The sequence below is a fragment of the Myotis yumanensis genome, unplaced genomic scaffold, assembly GCF_028538775.1.
Source record: "Myotis yumanensis isolate MYYU_CA2020_CCGP unplaced genomic scaffold, mMyoYum1.0.hap1 SCAF_22, whole genome shotgun sequence".
NCBI lineage: Eukaryota > Metazoa > Chordata > Mammalia > Chiroptera > Vespertilionidae > Myotis > Myotis yumanensis.
The window spans coordinates 14,347,147-14,369,683 of NW_027223773.1; the positions used below are offsets into that span (position 1 = coordinate 14,347,147).

Genomic DNA, 22,537 nt, shown 5'->3' on the forward strand with positions numbered 1-22,537 from the left:
TCTTTTACTCTCAGCCATCAGCAAAAATAAAAGGCCCTTTGGCAAAATCTTTTTAATTGCTTAACCTTGAAGTGCTTGGTACCAGACCTGGAACTTGTCATCACCAGGAATCACTCCACCTCTGATATCTTTTTGTTTTAATGTATTGATTGATTTCAGAGAGAGGAAGAAATTAAAACATCAATGATGAAGAGAGACTCATCAATTGGCTGCTTCCTGCATGCCCCCTATTGGGGATCGAGCCTGAAACCCAGGAATCAAATGGTGATACCCTAGTTCATGGGAGGATGCTCAACCAGTGAGCCACAGCAGCTGGGCTACCTCTAGTATCTTAATACCAGAGTCTTAATGACTTTAAACTGGCTTTCTAACACTTTTTATTTCAACCATTTCCTTCTTGTTACTTTCACATGCCATGACTCCTGTGTTAGTTTGGGTCTGCAGAGAAGCAGATGCTAAGACAAGATGAGACAGGTAAAAGGTTTTCAGAGAAGGGAGCAGAGGGCATGACGTACTTCAGGCTGTGACTGCAGGACTCTATGGGAGGAGAGAGAGAAGACTGGATAGGAAGTTCTGGATCACAGCAAAATTCCAAGAAAGGTTTAGCCAGTACAAGAGGGAGGAAGTCCTTGAGCCAGAGTTCTGGGTGTCACCAGACAGCTAGAAACTGTTTGCTATTTGGCACGAAACGTGGCATTAGGTCCACTACTTCAAGACTGACAGCTTTTCTTACATGCCAGTAGTGGCAGTCTTCACCATGCTTTATCATTGCCTGGGAACAGCCTGTAGGAGGTGCAGCCTGGGCACAAACACAGCGGTCGATTCAGTGGGGAAAGAAGCTGGAGACATCCGTCAACTATGCTCCGACCAACAGACTTGGCCACGCCCTACTTCCGTCCTACCTGAAAGACACTGATTATCAGACTAACTTCTCATGTGCACAGACCTGACGGCTAATCTTAATACACGACTTTTATTCATCTAATCATCCACAGTCCCCATTGCTCCAGTGCTAAAATGACACAATTGTGTAGAATACCACTATAAATTTGGTTTCCATCCTTAGCTGGACCCTCTGTATTGTCCCTCCTTAACTCCTTTTCTTCCTTAACTCCCACAGCAGTTAACAATTCTGTCTTAAGTGCCCTCTTCTGTTTGTCGGAAGTGACACAGCCTGATCTCTCTCAGAGCATATACCACTTGTGAGGCATTAGTTCGTTTTGACCCCAGCATATGTTTATATTAGAACCCATACTCAATTCCTTTTATCTAGGTTGAGCAAAATGTGCTTCTCCGGTTTTTGGACCCTATTCAGCTTCCTAAAAGCCATCAGTCAGTCCCTCTGAAATACATTTAAAATGTTTCTCAGCTGACGTTCTTCTAACCTAGTAACAAATTTAGGCTTAAAGCATAGGACTAGGAAAGAAGCAGTGAGGGGAAAACTGAATGACACTATGAAGATTAGGCAGATTATGTAACAGCAGGAATTTTAAGAGAAATAAGAGGATGTGGTTTCCAGGCAGATTGATTTGTAAACCAATGACAGTAGTGGAGAAGTTGGGAAGAACTGGTTTGGCCAAATATTAAGAATATGCCCTACAAAGAGTTACTTAGTAATATGCCTTAAGTATTACGAAGTGTTATAATAGCAAACAACTCTAATTTAGGAGATTATATATGTCTCAGCTAAAATAAAGTAGCTTCTTCAATGACCTAAGAAAATATTCTTTTTTAAAAATATACTTTTTATTTATTTTAGAAGAGGAAGGGAGAGGGAAAGAGATCTAAACATCAATGATGATAGAGAATAATGGATTGGCTGCCTCCTGCACGCTTCCCACTGGAGATTGAGCCCACAACCCGGGAATGTGCCCTTGACGGGAATCGAACCCAGGACTTTCAGTTTGCAGGCTGAAGCTCTATCCACTGAGCCAAACAGGCTAGAGCTAAGAAAATATTCTTAATTTCATTTAGATTCATGTAGTAAAGGTCTAACTTCAGATAAACTTTCTTGATGGAACAAAAATGCAAGAGACGTTTAGTAACAGACTGAATTATTTATTGACTGTACATTGACCATACATGACGGAATTTAAAGTGAATAAGTTAGGGTCAACTTTGATTCATTTGAAACAACCAAAAAAAAAAAAAAAAAAAAAATCACAAAATCTTTTTAAAAATATTTTAATTTCTAAAAAGCGTAAGCCATTTTAAAATGTAATTGCACAGTATTTGTTAATCCTTTCAACAAACTGAAAGGTAAAACAAACTATTTAAATCAGTTTAATTTACTTTCTAATTTTAAAAATGAACACTGCCCCCAGAGGATGCAAAAACCAACAGTAAAAGTGGAATATTTAAAGTAATGCAATGTAAGTATTTAGCTAAAAGGATTTTTACAAGTTAATTTCATCTGGTAATTCCGTACAACTACCAGTATGTTGACAGTAGATAGGATTTTAAAACAAACAAATCTAAGCTGATTAAATCCACAATTAAGTGAAGTTTTCATTTTATTCAGTTGGAAATAAAATAGCAGCCACTGTTTTATCCAATGTACTAATGGTATCAACTTCAGAAGAAATTATCTGCCTTGTTTGTGTAAAACAAGAATAGTTACCTTCTGTTGAAACACTGTGAGCTTTAAAAACTTAGTTCTTTTTCAACTGTTTTATAATCTCCAAATAAAATAAACGGCTCCAGCTACTGTCTTGGCAGTCCAGTTTCCTATACGATTACATCTTCCATGAAGTCATCATATAGCCACTTACAGGAGTGATCTTTGGAACATTCTATAGTTTCAAAAAGGCATTTAAAGTCTGAAGGATACATGTCTATTATTTTTATTGTTTTATCTTGTCTTATTTTCTTCAATATGTCCATTGCATCAATTGGACTCAATGAACTGCAAAAAAAAATTCAAAGTAAATTTTTAAATCTTTTTCATAACAACTGTTAGTTAATATAGATAGAAGTGGCTTCCAAGCCCAATTTAAAATGCCTATCTTATTATATATAATTAATCTTATTTAAAGAGCTTGCATATAATATATAGCTTTAACTATGTTTATTCCTAAAGTTTCATGGCAGACATAGGTGTTAACATATTCTAATCAATTCCTACACAAAATTCAAGTTTAACATTTAAAAAATCCTTTTCTACCTCTCTCATCCTTTAACTCTCTTTGCAAAAATATTCTTAACTCCATTTAGCTTCATGTAAAAACTCAGTAAGTTCAAACAGCAGAAACTGCTGTCTGGCAGTTTCAAAGGGAATCTTTCACATTTTTATATAACAACTAGTGGTCCAGTGCATGAATTCGTTCACATTGAAAGGAAATTAGTTAGAATAATTAGAAGGAATATTTTAATATCGATATTTGCCCTTACTCTATAATAGAAGTGTCAACCAAATTCACAATCAACAATGACAGATGGAAACACACTCATGCAATTGGCACCAGTGAGAGCTTTGTAGATATCACGAATGCGCAAGTGAACTTAGCCTTTTATAGACATAGAATAAACTTGCTTAATTAGACCTCCTTTCTGATTTAGCTAAACTTTTTCTAGCCCAGTGAAGCACCCCAACTTCTCTTTCAGGTAATTGTCCGCAACACAGCAGTAAATCCGTTTCCTGGCTAATGAAAAGACATAGGATTCCACTGAGTCTCCTATCTACCTACTCCAGGACTTCTGTGAGGATCAAATGAGATGAGGCATGGGAAAACGCCTCACAGACCTCTGGTTAAAGTGTGAAATGTTTCCACCTGGCAATAAAGCAAGTCATGTTCCAGGGTTGAAGAAGTTGCAAGGAGGCTAGTTGTCACTAGGGAGAGGAAGCCAGGTGTTGCTATGTGAGGTCATTACCCGACGGTCAGACACTTAGCATATTAGCCTTTTATTTATATAGATATATATAGATTACTGGTGAATAAATTATAAAGCAGAAAACTGCCTTATGTAGTAGCCTATCAAAAAATCATCAGTGAGCCTCTGACAATAAGAACAACTGCAATAAAATATTTTGGTAGAAAATATTTCCAATACTTTTTCATTTTGAATGGAATCCTCATCACAGATGGAAATATGCTTTCAATTCAGAGATCTCAAAGGGAATTTTGAACATTTAGCACCACAGGTTACCATATTTGTTCCTTAATTTCATATATACATATCTAAAATAACAAAAGCATAATATGCTAAGTAGACCGGAGAGCAGGCAACCTTCTGGATGACCTTCCAGACAGAGCCGCAGCTGCAAGAGCCAAGCCCCTTGCACAAATTTCGTGCATCGGGCTTCTAGTATATATATTTGGTGAGTGTGGCTAGATGACTGACTTTATCCATTTGTCCCCCATTGATCCCCCTCCATTCCATCCCTCCATCCCCCCAAACAACCATTACCTGGAGGGGAAAAGATAAAAAAATAGTGGATTGTTTTTACTGGTCTACTGCCATTTTTAATGTTTATTTTTACATAAGTTTTGTTCAACTAACAGCTCATTCAGTTACTGTACACATCAGCCCTATATAAAAATTACAGTTATGTGGATACAAAGGAGATAATAACTCTTTTTACCAAGCTTTATGTAGAAACAAAAATTTTAGTTCAGGGCAGGGAAATCAGGGTGGTACAATGATCCATTCCTACTCTGGTTAGGAAACAGAACCACTAAGAACAGGCAATGTAGCCCTGGCTGGTTTGGCTCAGTAGAGAGAGCGTCAGGCTGTAAACTGAAGGGTCCCAGGTTCGATTCCAGTCAAGGGCACATGCCCGGGTTGTGGGCTCAATCCCCAGTAGGGGGCACGCAGAAGACAGCTGATCAATGATTCTCTCATCATTGATGTTTCTACCTCTCTCCACATCTCCCTTCCTCTCTAAAATCAATGGAAATATATTTAAAAAAAAGAACAGGCAATGCCAAGGTAGATGGTGGGTATTCCATCAATCACGCCAACTTTCTCCATCCCAGCCAGTGGCAAGCTAGCTACTTCTTCATGAAGGTTAATACAAGAAGGAAAAAAATTAACTCAGGAGATTTCATGGAAAATATAATTATACTTTTCTCAAAATGCGTGCCAGGCAGGAGGAAGTACTTTAGAGAAACAGATGAGTGAAAATATGGTACCTCATTCTGTTAATCAAGATTCACAAAATATAAAAATTGGACCTCTAACATGAAAGTATAATTCTCACATTAAATTGCTACTTTTACACTCGCTTTTATTCTTCTTACTTACGTTATGTGGTCGATTAGCTTGCCATGGCGCTTCAAAAAACACTGCTTTGTCATGTGAAAAAATACATCATAGTTAACAGATGTTAAATGTTGTGAAAATAAATCTTTATGAGGTGTCAACTGAATGAGACACAGGTTTTGTTGTGTTTGTTGTTCTAATGATTCCTGGAAAGGAGAGAAAAAAAATTGTGTTAGTCATAAAATATTGCCAGAGCAAGACACTGTTCCCTCACTCATTCAGTCTCCACGGAACCTAAATGTCCCTGTATGCTCTTAGCAGCTGTGCCGAGAATGCACGGCCCTAAGCGCTCTGCCTGGGCCAGTTCTCACGGTTGTCCGCAGTGAGCCACCTTGAGGGATGAGGTAACACCTCCCTCCGGGACAAAAGCAGGCTTGCTTCATGTTTGCCATAAACCAGGTGGGCTTCCTCAGCTCTATGTTGTTCCTCAGCTGCAGTGCGAACCCTCTGCATGCACACCATCCAACCATGCCGCCTCACAGCCCCTGTGGGACTTGGGAGCAAATGAAACCCTTTGTCTAATCCAGGAGTCTATGTCTTTGGCCACCATTCATGAAGACCAACAGCTTAATGTAAATGGGGTAAAACCAATCCCAAACATGTGGTGAGTCTCTTCTGTATTTGAAGCACAACACCAGATCCTACGAATAAAAAAATACTATTGACATATATTTTTAATTGGATACTTTTTAAAAATATGGGGTTAGCAAGCTGTGGTCCACAGCCTGCCTCTTTTTGTATAATCTGGAGCTAAAAATGGCTTCCACATTTGCAAAGGATGGTGTGTGTGTTTTCTTAAAAAGGCAAAAAACAGCCCTGACCGGTTTGGCTCAGTGGATAGAACATCGGCCTGCGGACTGAAGGGTCCCAGGTTCTATTGCGGTCAAGGGCGTGTACCTTGTCTGCAGGCACATCCCCAGTAGGAGGCGTGCAGGAGGCAGCTGATCGATGTTTCTCTCTCGTCGATGTTTCTAACTCTCTATCCTTCTCCCTTCCTCTCTGTAAAAAATCAATAAAATATATATTTAAAAAAAAAAAAAAAAAAGCAAAGAACACACGACAGAGACTATATGTGCCCTGAAAGCATAAAACTTTACCAGCTGGTCCTTTACAGGAAAAGTTTGCCAACCTGCTCCAGTATACAATATTGCACTAATTAAAATGAAAACTATATATGACTTAATGTAAGTTTAAGACGTATTTTTCTCCCTAAATTTATACCTCAGAAGAGAAGGAGCCTTATATTTCTTTAGGAAATCTCATATATTAGGTAGTGATCACTTATTTACTTTATTTTATATATATCTAAATATATATCCTATTTGTGGAAGACATATTAGCCCCCCGTCCCCAATTAAATCAATTCCAGCTTCTGGTTTTGGATGGCTGCAGCTTAGGAATTGGTAGAAAGGAAGGCAATGAAATGAAAAATGTTTAGTAATTATTGTTTTTGTCTTTTCTTTTTTTGGTGCTCTTGACTGGAATCGAACCCGAGACCCTTCGGTCCACAGGCTGATGCTCTTTCCACTAAGCCAAACCGGCTAGGGCATATTTAGTAATTATTAATTAGGAACAAAGATAACACAATTCAAAATATTATAAATTATTGTTAAGCTTTTTGAGCAACTGCGTAGCTCAGTGGTTGAGCATCAACCTAGGAACCAGGAGGTCACAGTTTGATTCCCAGTTAGGGCACAAGTCTTCGTTGTTGGCGCAATCCCCAGTGGGGGGCATGTAGGAGGCAGCCATCAGTGATTCTCGCTCATCACTGATGTGTCTATCACTCTCTCCCTCTTCCTTCTTTTCTGAAATTAATTAAAAAAAAAAAAAAAATATATATATATATATATATATATATATATATATCACACACACACACACATATTTTTTTAAAGCAATCTGCTAAATAGTTTTGGAGTTACAGATACACATTTACTTGATAAATGGGGAAGAAAAAACTTACTTGATGTTAAATGAGTGCTTATTTGTAACTTTAAAAATGTCAATAAAAGCATAAAAACATGCAACATTGTGTGAAATCTCAAAGGGGTGGAAATGAAAATGATGTGCTCTAAAAAACGTTAAATGTCTCCAAGTGCTTCTGTAGCAATTATGAACACACTGACATGAAACATACATGTGAAATACCGGAATAACATTCCTTAATGAAACATAACATTTAGTTATTTCATCTTCATCCCTAAAAGTTTATATACTTACTAGAGGCCCTATGCATGAAATTCGTGCAAGAGTAGGCCTTTCTTCCCCTGGCTGCCGGCACCGGCTTCCCTCTGGCACCCGGGACCCGGGCTTCCCTCGCAGCCCCGGCTTTGTCCAGAAGGACATCTGGTCTAATTAGCATATTACGCTTTTATTATTATAGAAGTTGGCCAAAAAACTCTTTTAGCTTTTGATCTTTTCATTGAGAAAGTGTCTCATATACAGGGTGTTTGTTTTGGGGACATTTGGATAAGTTCCTAATGGTCCCCACCCAAAACATATTACTCCGATTAAATGATGCTTTTGAAGAGTGAAAAAGAATTGCTGGGTGGAGTGCAAAAAAGGGACCAAAAATAAAAGATAACTAAAATCACAATGATCACTCTATTATCCGTCTTAATAATAAATTTCTAAATTAATAATTTTCCTTTTTCCCTTTAGTGGCAAGAGTGAAAAAATAATAAAGAAGTTAGCAAATGGGAACTTCAGACTGAGTTGGTACACTGGGATGAAAGCATTATTAGCATTTATTCCTAACATGGATCTTTTTAATTGAGTTCAAAAATTGCTTTTGAAACTTCAGCTACTCTATTACAATTTCACTACAAGTATCTTGATATAAACTAAATGGAAGATCACTTTATAACATCATCACTTTGGTTCTTTAGAAAGGGGGAAAAAAACTAAAATAAAAGCCCCACCTCCTGGGTTAGAAACAGATGTACCTGTTGGTAAATGCAACCATTACAAGCAGCAATATTACAAATGTCTGATTAATTAGTAAGGTATAAAATTTTGTTTTTAGTTTACCAAATTAGATGAATAGTAAAATGATTACATTTTCCAAATTTGAGATGTATCTTCATTTCAAAAGAGATAAAAATGGAAGTCGGATTCTGTGTAAGTCTATTACTATGCTAGCATCCTCTGTATAAAGAACTGAAAAAAAAAACCAAATCTCTCCCAAAGTAACTTAAACTTATTAAAAACAATAAGATATGTGTAAAGAACATTTCCAGATATTCTAAATGTAAATAAATACAGAATACCAGATAATCTTAAAGAGAACAAAGGATGTTCCACTTAGAGGGGAAGGGAAAGGCCTTCATTCATCCTTACCTTACTCTCTGGCTTTTCCCGCTGCCCACTTTGACTGCACATGTCAAATGACGACCAAGGTTCCTGGAGGGAAGTTAAACAAAAACATTTCTTTTACTGCTCTTGGGTCAAAGTGCCTCAAATTATTGTTGCCTTTAGAAATGTTTTTCCTAAACAGAATGAACCCTAATCACCAAAGTAATTGGTTTAAAGAAAAATATGTAACAGTTAATTCACATACCTCTCTCCTTTTTTTTTTTTTTTTTGGATAAAGAAAAGGAGAATCAGTCCTGGCTGATGTGGCTAAGTTGGTTGGAGTGTGTCTTGCACACCACAAGGTGGCATGTTCCATTCCCCAGGCACAGACCCCAGGTTGCAGGTTTGATCCCCAGTTGGGGCATGTGCCAGAGGCAACCGACTGATGTTTCCCTCTCATATCAATGTTTCTCTTTCTCTCTCCCACCCTCCCTCTCTCTAAGATCAATAAGAAAAAAATAATAAAATAAAGATACTTTAAAAAAAGAAAAAGGAAAATCAAAGTTCAATCACAATGTTGGTAACTCTGTTACTTATTTAGATAAAAGAAAGTGACCCTTAATATTATTACATAAATAGGTTCTCAAGTTATAATTTTTAATAACCAACTTTTCGATATTAGAGTCACAATCAGTTTAGGTGTTATCAGGTCATATTAAGGATATTTTTGTTCTACCTTAGTGGAAAAGCCTATTCCTCAAACTCATCTGAATATGTTGGGACATGTTAGGACAGTGATGGCGAACCTTTTGAGCTCGGCGTGTCAGCATTTTGAAAAACCCTAACCTAACTCTGGTGCCGTGTCACATATAGAAATTTTTTGATATTTGCAACCATAGTAAAACAGAGACTTATATTTTTGATATTTATTTTATATATTTAAATGCCATTTAACAAAGAAAAATCAACCACAAAAATGAGTTCGTGTGTCACCTCTGACACACGTGTCACAGGTTCGCCATCACTGTGTTAGGAGATACACAAGATACTCCCGTCAATTTAAAAAAGATCATTACTTTTTTGTATCTAACTTTTGTACGTACAAATTTGTATGTGAAATAACTTTAAAAGATGACCCAACCAAAAATGTATTATAAAAAGATATATACACACACAGATTAAATTCCAAAATAAAAGCGGTTTAAAACAGGATCTGACAAAGACTCAAAGACTAAAACTTTACAATACTGATTCAAAAGGGTGTTGTCAAAAAAGTGGCAACTGAAGTGGAAGGAAACTTCAATTGTTGCTCATGTGTAAAGTTCTCGCCGTTCCAGGAATGTCACTACGTGGGGAAAGGCAGAGCAGCGCAGCGTGCAGTGGGTCCCACAGCTCCCCCCACTCAGGCCCATTCACAGCACTGGGTACAGAGGAGGCCGCACCCCCATCTACCAGGCCACAGGAGAGGAAACCTGAGTTCTACAACTGACCCTCCAGTTGTAGATACACAATGGACAAATGCTTGAAGTGCTGGGTTCACAAAGACCTCTTTTCCTGGAGGTTACTCAATGGCAAAACTCAACCTAGGGCCTCTGAAAACACATACTGCAGAACAAGAAAGAAAGTATCCTGAAAGCTAGTCTTCAGGGAGCCTCAATGAAGAAAAGAGTGGAAAGCCACAAGGACAGAAGCGGCTGCGAGGAAAAGCCCACAGAATGAAAGGAGATACTCGGGGTAAGAAAGACTGTAGAGGAACCAGGAACGCTGTACCAAGATGACAATATCCAGTGCAGACAGAAAGCAGGGACAGCAATGGAGGCTAAACATGAACAGATTTCTGGGAATAGAGGAAAACAGTGAGAGCATGACTGATACAAAAGACAAGGAACAGAGATACAGCCTAAGAATCTCAGATGCATTGGAGGGAAAAAACAGAATTGGAACCAAAGCTAAAATCAAATGAAATAATCTTCTAACAACTAAGTATGTACATTAAAGGGCTTAATGTGTTCCTGGACAAAATCAATGAAGGGACTCCACGAAGACACGCTGGAAAATTTAAAGATTAAACCACTATATCTTTAGAAGAACGAGGGCTCATTAAATATGTAAACATGTATCACATAAAAAATACTTGCTCTACACTCTATCTACTAACATAAAAAATGTGCACATTATGGTGTGAAAGAAATAGCATTTATTAATTTTTCTTACACTCTAGACCCCAGCTATTAAATATGGTAGCCACTAGCCACAACGGCCATTGAACACTTAGAATGAGTTGTTTGAATTGAGATGCTATAAAATACACACACTAGACTTAGTACACATGTATGTACACACACAATGTAAATAATGTAATAAAAATTCTAAAATATTGATTACACACTAAAATGATACTTTGAATTGAGGTTAAATAAAATATTTAAATTATTTACCTGTTTCTTTTTTACTTGTTATAATGTGGCTACTAAAAAATGTAAAATTGCACGTGTGGCTCACATTATACAACTCTGACTTTGCCTAAGGAAAGAAACTAAAAAAACAATGGGGCAGGGATGCTCTATAACGAAGTGTTACAGTAGCCATTAAAAACTTAAAAAGTTCAGTGACAAGGGAAAAAACTTATAATTAAGTATTTGCTATTAAGTGGAAAAAAATAAGTTACAAAATAATATAATCTTCACTATATAAAGAAAACAAATCATAGAAAAAATAAAAAAGTAAAAATAGGCCACAAATGTCAACAATAGTGACACCTGGATGGTAGAACTGTAGTAATTTTGGTTTTATTCTTCTTTTGTTCTTTTACATGTCTTACAGTCTTAAAATGAACATATATTATTTTAATAATAAAAGAAAAAATATTTCTGACAAAAACAGGACAAAGTATATTCCACAGCCTGACCAGTGTGGTTCAGTGGTTGAGCGTCTACCTATGAAATAAAAGGTCACTGGTTCAATTCCCATTCAGGGCACATGCCTGGGTTGCGGACTCGATCCCCAGTAGGGGGCATGCAAAAGGCAGCCAATCAATGATGTTTCTCTCTGATCAATGTTTCTATCCCTCTCCCTTCCTCTCTTTCTAAAAATCAATAAAAACATACTAAAAAAAAAGAATCATATTCCACAGTTGGAAAAAAATAATAAAAGTAATCTTGAATTTTTCTCCATTCACTGTTCACTAACATGTAAGCTCTCTGAAAGCACTCAATCTCCCTGTTGAAGTTTTTTTATTAGTGTCTTGTTTTTCCCCCCGCCTGTTGAAATTCAAAGGGCTCTACTCACCGTATGCAGAAGCTTCACATCATAAGCTACTTGCCAGAGCACACTTAATGCATAGTACAGGTTAGGGTTCAGGGGGTTTGCCATCATCCTCTAGGAGAAGGAAAATAGAAGGTACTTGTTATACAAAACTACAATCAATCAAAACCAAATGTCTCAACAGTAATACCATAATAGTCTCCAGAAATGAAAGAAAAATAGAACATAAAATCATAACTGTAACCATTTCAAAGAAGAGAAAGGCCTTTTAAATTTTCATATTGAACTATATCATCATGGACACTTAAAACAGAACACAATGCAGATTGCAAAATCTCACTAAAGAAAAAATAAACAAAAATGTTTTGTGGAGGACAGGTATGTTAGAAATATGTGCCAGGTGGCTATTAAATTTTGAGTCAAAATTGTTTAGATTGATACTTGAAAGATACCTCAGAGAGGAAACCTCGTGTCAAAAGACCATAGTATAAGAAGCATTAGGACATTCTAGCCACAAAATGGATACTGAAAAGGCATCTCCAGAAGGGAAACAGAGATGAAGGAGCTTTTAGGAAGTCTAAAAGAATTATTGCTTACAGTAGTAAGAAAAAGAAAGAAAAGAAGAGATCCTTTACAACAATGGGGAGCTACAATTTCTATAGAACCTTTACAATCTGGAATTCCAAATCCAGCATTAAAGCCTTTGCTATAATAGGCAAGCCCCAAGCCATTAAAACTAACAATGGCTCAGCATATTTATCAGGTAAGTGTCAACATTTTTTACAACAGTTTGATATTAAACATATTACAGGAATTCCTGCAAACAGGAAAAACACACACACAAATAAATGAAAAGACATCCTGTGTTAATGGCTTGAAAGACTTACTATTGGTAAGATATCAATACTACAAAAGTAATCAACAGACTGAATGCAATCCCTATCAAAATCCCAAAGATGTGTTTTTGCAGAAATTAAAAATTCACCCTAAAATTTATATGGAATTTCAAGAGACACCAAATAGCCTAAACAATCTCTAAAAAGAAAAAACCGAGAGAACTCACAATTCCTGATTTCAAAACTTACTATAAAGTTATAGTAATCAAAACAGTGTGGTATTGGCATAAAGACCAACATATAAAACAACGGAATAAAAAAGGTCAGAAATAGGCCCTCATGCATATGGTTGGTCAAGTGATTTTTGACAAGGGTACCAATGGGGAAAGGTCAGTCTTTCAACAAAGGTGCTGGGAAAATTGCATGTCCTTATGAAAAAGAATGAAGCTGGACCCTTACCTAAAATCATATAAAAAGGGTAATTCAAAATGGATCAAAGACCTGAACATAAGAGCTAAAACTATAAAACTCTTAGAAGAAAACATAGGGGGAAAGCTTCATGACAGTAGATTTGGCAACGAGATATGACACCAAGGCAAAGGCAACAACAACAATCAAAGACAAATTGGACATCACCAAAATTATAAACTTTGGGACTCAATCAAAAGATACCATAATAATGTAAAAAGGCATCCCATAAAACAGGAGAAAATATTTGCAAATAACATACCACAGAAGGGATTAATATCAAGAGTATTTAAGAACTCCTAAAACTCAACAACCAAAAAATAGACAACCAGATAATTCCTCCAAATACAAATTAACCACACAAAAAAGATGCTCATCATAACTAATCATTTAGGAAAATGGAAATTCAAAACATCAATGGGATACCACTTTAAAATATTACGACGGGCATTATTTAAAAAAAGAAAAACACAAAAAAACAGAAAACAACAAGGGTTGAATGTGGAGAAATTAGAACACTTGTGCATTGCTGATGGTGTATAAAATAGGGCAGCCACTATGAAAAACAGTATGGTGGCTCCTCAAAAAATTAAAAAGAGAATTAGCGTATGATTCAGCAATCTCACTTCTCGATATATAGCAGGGACTCAAAGAGATATTTGCACACCAATGTTCATTGCAACATTATTCACAATAAGCAAAAAGTGGAAGCAACCCAAGTGTCCACTGATAGATGAATGGATAAACAAAAGATGGTGTGTGTGTGTGTTCACATGGTATGTGAACAATGGATTACTCAGTCTTAAAAAGGAATGAAATTCCAACACATGCTACAACTTGAATGAACCCTAAAGACATTACTAAGTGAAATAAATCAGACAAAAAGTGAAATATTGTACAATCCCAACTATATGAGGTACCTAGAATAGTCAAATTCATAGAGACAATGTAGAATGATAGCTGGGGCTCAGGGGAGGGGAAAATGTGGAGTTGGTGTTTAATGGGCACAGAGTTCCAATATGGAATGATGAACAGGTTCTGAGAAGACATAGATGGTGGTAACAGTTGTACCACAATGTAACTGTACTTAATGCCACTCAACTGCACACTTAAAAACATTTAAAATGGTAAAATTTATGTCATGAGCCCCAAATAAAATCACACAGATTAAGACTAGAGGAAAATTACAGAACTCTTTTAAGATAAAATACTAGTCAAGTACTTGTTAGACACCTACCTGGGATTCCAGTTCATTAAAAAAAAAATTTAGTTCTACTCGTCCATATCTATATATAGAAGTACAGGAATATATGTCATGTAAAACTTTCCAAATCATCTTTTTCTCATTTTTAGTTGGGAAGATTCCAACGACTTTCAAAGGGATACCTGTTAAGTATACAAGCAAAAATATTTGAATAAATTCTTAACACTTTTTTCCTGTGACTATAGTTTATTGAGTCAAACTAAGTTAACAAACTATATAAATTTTATTTCAATTAAAACTAAGCCTCAACATGTTTCCATGATATGGAATTTGGCCTTGGCACAACTGCTCAGATTACTATGTCTAGCTGAGGGGAAAGCAATAGTCAACCTAAGAGTCCTGGCCGGGTTGGCTCAGTGTTAGAGCGTCAGCCTGCAAACCCAAAGGTCCCGGGTTCGATTCCGGTTGAGGGCACGTACCTCAGTTGCAGGCTGCTCCCAGGCCCGGGCCCTGGTCAGGGCGCGTGCAGGAGGCAACCAATCGATGTTTCTCTCACTGATATTTCTCTGTCTTTCCCTCTCTCTAAAAAAAATCAATGGAAAAATGTCCTCAGGTGAGGATTTAAAAATCAGCGTAAGAGCATCTGCGCATAAACTGTGCAATACATACTGCACACAAACCTCATCAACAAAGCAGATGCACTGCTAGAGATAGCTGGCGAATTATCAGGTATTTGTTTTAGAAAATTACAAAAATTACCTTTTGACCAAGGAAGTGTTTCTATTCCAAATTTTTGAAAAAGCAACTTTGAATTCACAACAGGTTTTATTACTCCAAAACTTCTAGGGTCCAGTTTAAAGAAGTCACAGTGGAGCACATGTAGTTTTCCACCCAGCTTTTTTCCTAGGGACTAAAGAGAAACAGATAAAATGTTAAGATATTTTAGTGTTATGCAATATTATCCTATACTAGAGGCCTGGTGCATGAAACTCATGTGCTGGGGGGGTGGGGGACAGTGTCCCTCAGCCTGGCTTGCACCCTCTCTAATCCGGGGCCCCTCGGGGGATGTTCAAAACCGGCAGTCAGACATTTCTCTCACAATCCAGGACCACTGGCTCCTAACCACTCACCTGCCTGCCTGCCTAATGCCCCCAACTGCCCTTTCCTGCTTGCCTGGTCACCCCCAACTGCCCCCCCCGCCGGCCTGGTCGCCCCCAACTGCCCTCCCCTGCTTACCTGGTCACCCCCAACTGCCCTCCCCTGTCGGCCTGGTTGCCCCCAACAACCCTCCCCTGCCGGTCTGGTCACCCCCAACTGGCCTCCCTTGCCAACCTGATCCCCCCTAACTGCCCCTGCCTCAGCCCCCACCACCATGGCTTTGTCCGGAATTCCGACATCTGGAAGATGGCCATTCGACCCAGTCTAATTAGCATATTATCCTTTTATTAGATAATAAAGGCTTACATGCAAATTGACCAAACGGTGGAACTACCAGTCAATATGACATGCACTGACCACCAGGGGACAAACGCTCAATGCAGGAACTACCTCCTGGTGGTCAGTGCACTCCCACAGGGGGAGCACCACTCAGCCAGAAGCCCTGACTGGGCTCACGGCTGGTGAGCGCAGTGACAGTGGCGGAAGCTTCTCCCGCCTCTGCGGCAGTGCTAAGGATGTCCGCTTGCTGGCTTAGGCGGAGCAGGCCTAAGCCATCAGTCAGACATCCCCCAAGGGCTCCCGGACTGCGAGAGGGCGCAGGCCAGGCTGAGGGCCCCCCCCCCCCCCGTGCACAAATTTCGTGCACCAGGCCTCTAGTTATTTATAATAATGCAAAGACCTACTTCAAAAAACAATTCTTCTTTTTTTTTTTTTTAATCCCCACTCTAGGATATTTTTCCATTGATTTTTAGAGAGCCGAAGAAAGGGGGAGAGACAGAGAGAAAGAGAAACACTGATGTGAGACACATTGATTGGTTGCCTTCCGCACATGCCCCAACTAGGGCTGGGATTTTGAGCCCGCAACAGAGGTACGTGCCCTTGGCGTAATCGAACCCAGGACCCTTTAGTACGAGGGCTGACGCTCTATCCACAGAGCCAAACCAGCCAGGGCTCAAAAAACAATTCTTATAATAAATATTACCATTTCAATAAAGATGTAAAGAAAACAGTACTACTATACCCTAACATTTAACAGTTAATACAAATGAATTAATGCCTGAAAAATAATGAAAGTACAAGTAAAAAAACACCTTCAACAAATTCTTACTTATTCTTACTTTATTGTAATAACGACATTAGTTGTTCGAAAGCTCCTTCACACTACTCTCTAATTCAGTGGTTCTCAACCTATGGGTCGTGACCCCTTTGGGGGTCAAATGACCCTTTCACAGGGGTCGCCTAAATACATCCTGCATATCAGATATTTACATTACGATTCATAACAGTAGCAACATCACAGTGATGAAGTAGCAACGAAAATAATTTTATGGTTGGGGGTCACCACAACATGAGGAACTGTATTAAAGGGTCATGGCATTAGGAAGGTTGAGAACCGCTGCTCTAATTCCTTAGTAGTGGCAGCCTGGAGCACAAGGGCAACGATTCTGAGCCCACAGCTGGGCTCAGAGAGCTGCAATCCATCTGCTACTCATTTAAAGATGTTTCACAGTCAAGAAAAACAATAAAAATATCAAAGTGAAAGGCAGATTATTCACGAGAGTATTATTCCTTCTTTTCTTAAAGAGTTTAATTAGTCCTTCACCAAATGAACTTAGCTCACTGTGGAGGTCACTGTCCGTTTTACACTTAATTCTTCCTTTACTTTTTCTAGACAGGGGCAACCCCAAAAGGAACGCTCCTTGTCCCCAGGGAGAGAGCCAATACACTTCAATCTTTTACTGCCCTGATCTGCTCACCTTGCAGAAGCCTGGAGAACTTAGTAGTGAGAGCAAGGATTAGCTACAGATTCCATAAACTTCATTTGAAATTACAAAAAATCGATTAGAAGAGGGCAATGTGCTTTGATATGCATTTAGGTTCTCAGGCAATAGAAACTTCTATTGGTATTTATCACAATTTCAATAAATTTGCAAGTTAAAGTTATGAATTAAAAACCTAATTTTTCTTAAGCATTTGAGTTCAACCTATAAATATTATTCAATTTCTAAATCAAGTAAATTTCAATGAGTACTTTCAGGGGGTCCTTGGAAAAAGACTAGTGGAAGGAATAAACTGGGCTGGAAATCATGCATGTTCGGTCATGTTAATTTTGAGATGCCTATCAGGCGATCCAAGTGGAGATGTGAGGCAGGAAGGTGCAGACCTAAAAGGGGAGGTCAGTGACGTGGTCCAGACTGATGATATAAATTTGTATTTGGCTCGTGGAAGGTAATTAAAGCCAGGACTGCGATGAGATCGCCAGGGTCAAGTGCACAGGACAAGCAGCTGAGACTAAGCCAAAAGCGAAGGAAGAAAACCAGAAGTGTGTGGCGTTATGAAAAAGAGCATTTATATAATGCACAGCTTAAAAACTAATTAAACGCTGACAAATTATACTATATATAACAATAAAATAATCTTACAAATTACACAAGTCATATTTTAATCTAATTAAGGAAAGGTAATAAATTTTGGGTTGATGGTAATGTAAAAAGAATATATACTTTATGACTTTATACATTTTTGGTTTTGCACCTGTCATTTACCATTCAATAATTCAAACACAAGAGTAGCCAAAACTCCAGAATAATTCAACTTGTATAATAGTGAAATCACATCTTAGAACTCTACTTGATTGCATTTAGAATTCAAAAACAGGAAGTAAAAAGGACAGGAAAGACAAATAACCTTTGACTTTCTACTGCGCATTACATTAGGCACTTTATTTTATCCTATTTAAACTGCATCAAGATCCTTTCCAGGTGGGAATTAATGTCTCTATTTGTATACGGAAAAGCTAAGATTCAGTTTAACTTCCTTACGTGCCCAAGGGTCTTAGAGGCAGCAGTGCTAGGGCTGAGCTTCAGCCAGGTTTGAAAAGGCTGTGCTCTACCCCTGCTGAAATGAGGCAGTTTACCACGAAAGCTGATGTCTCTTCAACCGCAGTTTCCCCAATTCAAACAGGATATACCAGTGGTTCCCACCCTTTTGTGGCCATGCCCCACCTACGCAAGAGAAAGGCTGAAGGGGATGCTAAAGGAGATAAAGCCAAGGTGAAGGACAAACCACAGAGAAGATCCGCCAGGTTATCAGCTCAACCTGCTCCTCCAGAGCCAGAGCGCAAGCCTAAAAAGGCCCCTGCAAAGAAGGGAGAGGAGGTACCAAAAGGGAAAAGGGGAAGCTGATGCTGGCAAAGATGGGAATAACCCGCAGGAAACGGAGATGCCAAGCAGACCAGGCACAGAAAGCTGCGGGTGCGGGAGGTGCCAAGTGAAGTGTGTGCATTTTCTATGACTGTGTAGTTCTGGTGACTGTACAGTTTGAAATACTATTTTTTATCAAGTTTTATAAAAATGAAAAAAAAAGTGAACTATTCCTGTGAAGGAAGCCTAAAAGGCCATTAACTTGGTCTAAACCACCTTCCAAAGAACATGGCATGCATGAAAGTGAAGAATGAAAGGACAGTTGAAGTACTGAGGAAGAAATCACTACGAAATTGTTAAAAAAATAATAATATGAAGTGATATGAAAAAATAGCAAGTTTCAAAACGTAATAGAGAACTGAAATGCATAAATGTCACAATATATATTTATATACTGTAGATGAGGCCCCTAGAACCACAAGAAATGCAAAAAATTCACTGTTAATAACTCAGTCTCGAATTCCCCCTTGTGGGGCGTGTGCCCCACACTGGGAACCACTGCAATATATGATTTATTATTATAGCACACAATCTGAATCATGTGTATCTCTAGACATCCAGATAGGAAAACAAACTGTTCCTACTCGAAACATTGTTAATGTGAAGTCCCAAGAATTTTATCAGGGAAATGGGAAGGGAAGGAGCTTAGTTAGATAAAACTCCAGTCAAGCATTTTCCTCCCTTCCTTCTTTTCCTCCCCCCCTCCCTCCTTCTTTTCCTTCCTCCCTCCTTACTTCCTTCCACATCGACTGGTTACCTCCTGCATGTGCCCTAGACTGGGAAGCAAACCCTCAACCCTTTGGTGTGCGGGCAGGCGCTCTAACCACTGAGCTCACTGGCCAAGGCAAGTATCATCCTTTAAAATCCTTTCAGGTTTTAGGAAGACACTTGAGAGCCTTTGGGAGGCTAGAAGTATTGTCTGCTAAGAGCACCATTTTAACATCTACGCAAAGGTTCTATTTAAATGGTTTCTTCTCTTTTATTCTGGCAAATACATGAATTCACACAAAATTTTATTTGAATGGCTTTTCACTTCATCATAACGATGGTTAATAAGTTAGGGGCTGAGTTCAAGTTAGTGCTGAGAGGAGAAGGGACTGGCGATTTTTAAAAAAGTAAAACCTTTACTGTAGCAAAAACTGATAAGCCTTTTATAAACGATCAAGATAAAAGCTATCCTATTTTTAATTTTCAAATTGAAATTATAGATGGCTATGTGTACTAAATCATATTTCATGATCTTGAATCTTTGAACAATTCATATTTTCTCTTCGTGTTTCTGAAATTCCAGCAGATTTTTAATCATTTAAATAGCCGGGCTAAAACCCTCAATTATTTTCAAAGCAATCTGTTGTAGAATAACAAACATCTAATGCACACAGTTTTATTAATAAGTAAAGAAAGCAGCTGGATTTGATAGCCATTTCACAATCTTTTGTTTTCATCCTACCACTTTTAGATTTTGCATGGTTTCAGGAAGTTGGCATAGAAAAATATGTTTCCTAAACTGAATGTAGTGATTTGTAAAGGAGGGGGAGAAAGGAAAAAAAAAACCAGGTTGACAATGATGCAAGAAATTTCCACTTTGCGGTTATGTAATCCTGCCTACTACATAACAAAGAGAATTCACTGGAAAACCCATCTGAATAATGCCTTCACTCCATACCACTGTATCTGAGCATACCAAGTCTGTCTTGCCCCTGAACCTCTAAATCCAGAGTTAACACAGCCCCATTCATTTGATCGTAGCACTCCAATTGGATTCTAAGCTCACAGGAAGCAGGGAGCACAGCATAGTCTAAGATGGGGAAACAAGCCTAGAAATACCAGTTACCAAGCTTTGTTCAAAGTCACCCAACTAGTCTATAGCAGAGCGAGAAGCAGAACACAAGTCTCAGAGCCCCAACCTTTTAGCTCTTCCACAATCACTGATACTAGGTTGCAGTCACCGGGGATGACAGCCTATGTAAGGCCTGGCCCCTAGAAGTCAGTCTACAATAATAAACTGTGTGCCTAAGTCTTCTTCCCTCAACTGCTGCAAGGGCAGTGGCTTCAACAACGTTATTTTTTTAGGAACTAAAAATCTACTACCTCCAAATGTGGAATGAAAGTTTTGTCACTTTCAAGGGCAATCACTCTGGCACCTCTTTGAAGCAGTGCGCTAGTCAGGATTCCAGGACCTGGAATATTAACAGAAGGAAAAGATTATTTACGAAGTTCAATGTCTTCCAATATCAAAGAAAGCAGTCGATTTACACGTGTTACCTAAATCTAATCCTGGGGGTTGGATGCAGTCACCGGGCTCCCACCTCACCAACCGCAAGTGGTGTTGCTTGGCTTTGAACCCATGCTGTCCGAGACTGCAAAACCTGCACTCTCATCACCATGTTTCACTCTCAAGAAAAAAAGGGGGCGGGAGGAGGGCAAACAAATAGGTTGCCTCTAGCCTACCATTTAACCATGAACTATCCTAAATAGAACTGATTCCTCATGATAGAAAACGGAGCTTTAAAAGTTGCTGTTTTAAAATACATATATATATTTTATTGATTTTTTACAGAGAGGAAGGGAGAGGGATAGTTAGAAACATCGATCAGCTGCCTCCTGCACACTCCCAACTGGGGATATGCCCGCAACCAAGGTGCATGCCCTTGGCCGGAATCGAACCTGGGACCCTTCAGTCCGCAGGCCTGAAGCTCTATCCACTGAGCCAAACCGGTTAGGGCAAAAGAAGTTACTTGTTAAGAAGTCTATAAATAGAATGTTCTCTGCTAATGGTCTCTAGGTTCACGGAAGGGTAAAACGAAAGTTTTGGGGGGACGGGGATTGCAAGTATCTTGGGGAGACGGTGGAATCGACGAGCATGTTCTACCAAACCATTTGGGGGCGTGCCAACTGCTCCAGAACCATTCCGGAGCAAGGTTGACGCTGACCGCACAGTAGGGGCCGTGTGCTCCGGCAGCCGCGGGCGGGCGGTGTACGTTCGCAGAAGTGATGCACGTCCGAGAGGACACCGTCCCCGACGGACTCACCTGGATTGATCTCCAGGATCAGGTCGCAGCCGTCGTTTCTCAGCAGGAACGGCACCATGGTCTCGGCCAGGTCCGGACTGAGTATGTAGCGCTTGGACTCGAGGCGGCTCTTGGACACCCCGGGGGGCAGCACTTTGAAACCCTCGCTGGGCGCCAGCTTCGGCCGAAAGTCCGACAAACCACGGCGGTTCCTCGCCGGGACACCCTTCCAACTCGCCGCTCCGGGCCTCCAAAGGCAAAGGCGGGCAGCACCGGGAAAGGCTGCCAGCGTCAGCCGCGGAGAGAGCCCCGCCATTGGGGCCCACATCCTTAAACTCCAGCGTCCGGCCCAATGTCACCCAGCGTCATTACAACAGCCGCCACCTCCGCCCCGGGAGCCCCACGTGCAGGCTCACCCCGCCGCCTGACTCGGCCGGGCAGCAGCACACACGACAAACCACGCACGCGCACCACCTCTCCGGGCTCTTCCCTCACTTCCGCTTCCGGCCAGGGGCTGACGTTGGAGGACGGACCTTCCAGGCTGTGCACTCTATGGTCGCCCGCCCTCCGCGCGTCCTCTCTAGCCGCTCGCGCTCTATGCTCCGCGGTCGCGGGCGGCCCAGCCGGGAGGGGCGAGCCGAGGGAGGCGGGGCGGGAAGGCAGAGGTGTCTCCTCCACCCGAGCGGCGGGAGACCCGAGCGAGCCCGGTGACAGCTCGTCGGCCGCCATGTCAGCGAGAGGGGCTGGAAACAGCCCGGGCGCCCAGCGGTGGACCCCCTTTCGCCTCTGATTCCCAGGTGAGGAGAGGGAGAGCGGGATGCGGGGAGCCGGCGGCTC

At 39.8% G+C, this 22,537-nt stretch overlaps 2 protein-coding genes across 4 annotated transcripts in view; one reads left to right on the forward strand and one right to left on the reverse strand.

Annotated features, from left to right (window-relative positions):
- Nucleotides 1-2,043: 2,043 nt before the first annotated feature.
- Nucleotides 2,044-22,153, reverse strand: TFB2M (transcription factor B2, mitochondrial). Of its 2 annotated transcripts, none has more exons than XM_070401267.1 (8): nt 21,722-22,153; nt 20,778-20,869; nt 15,088-15,238; nt 14,362-14,510; nt 11,845-11,934; nt 8,602-8,664; nt 5,245-5,408; nt 2,044-2,905 (listed from the first exon to the last, which is right to left on the reverse strand). In XM_070401267.1, the coding sequence occupies exons 1-8, from the start codon at nt 22,026-22,028 to the stop codon at nt 2,728-2,730; spliced, it is 1,194 nt and encodes a 397-aa protein (XP_070257368.1). In that variant the 5' UTR covers nt 22,029-22,153; the 3' UTR covers nt 2,044-2,727. The 2 variants fall into 2 exon arrangements, with proteins under 2 accessions (XP_070257368.1, XP_070257369.1); XM_070401268.1 differs by having other exon boundaries at nt 20,781-20,869; nt 21,722-22,152.
- A 184-nt stretch (nt 22,154-22,337) lies between these two features.
- CNST (consortin, connexin sorting protein) overlaps nt 22,338-22,537 on the forward strand; it is a 76,472-nt gene continuing 76,272 nt past the window's right edge. For both annotated transcript variants that reach the window (XM_070401383.1, XM_070401384.1), the window contains exon 1: nt 22,338-22,497. The gene's annotated coding sequence lies outside the window, so the exon portion shown is untranslated. The remainder of the gene's footprint in view (nt 22,498-22,537) is intronic.

Excerpts from the sequence above, each read along its gene's own strand:
- TFB2M (XM_070401267.1), bottom strand. The coding sequence starts at position 22,028 with ATGTGGGCCCCAATGGCGGGGCTCTCTCCGCGGCTGACGCTGGCAGCC. Across the intron at positions 15,239-20,777 it reads TCATTCCACATTTGGAGGTA|TCCCTAGGAAAAAAGCTGGG; the intron begins GTAGATTTTTAG and ends GTTTCTCTTTAG. Across the intron at positions 2,906-5,244 it reads AAGCTAATCGACCACATAAC|TTCATTGAGTCCAATTGATG; the intron begins GTAAGTAAGAAG and ends TTTTTTTTGCAG.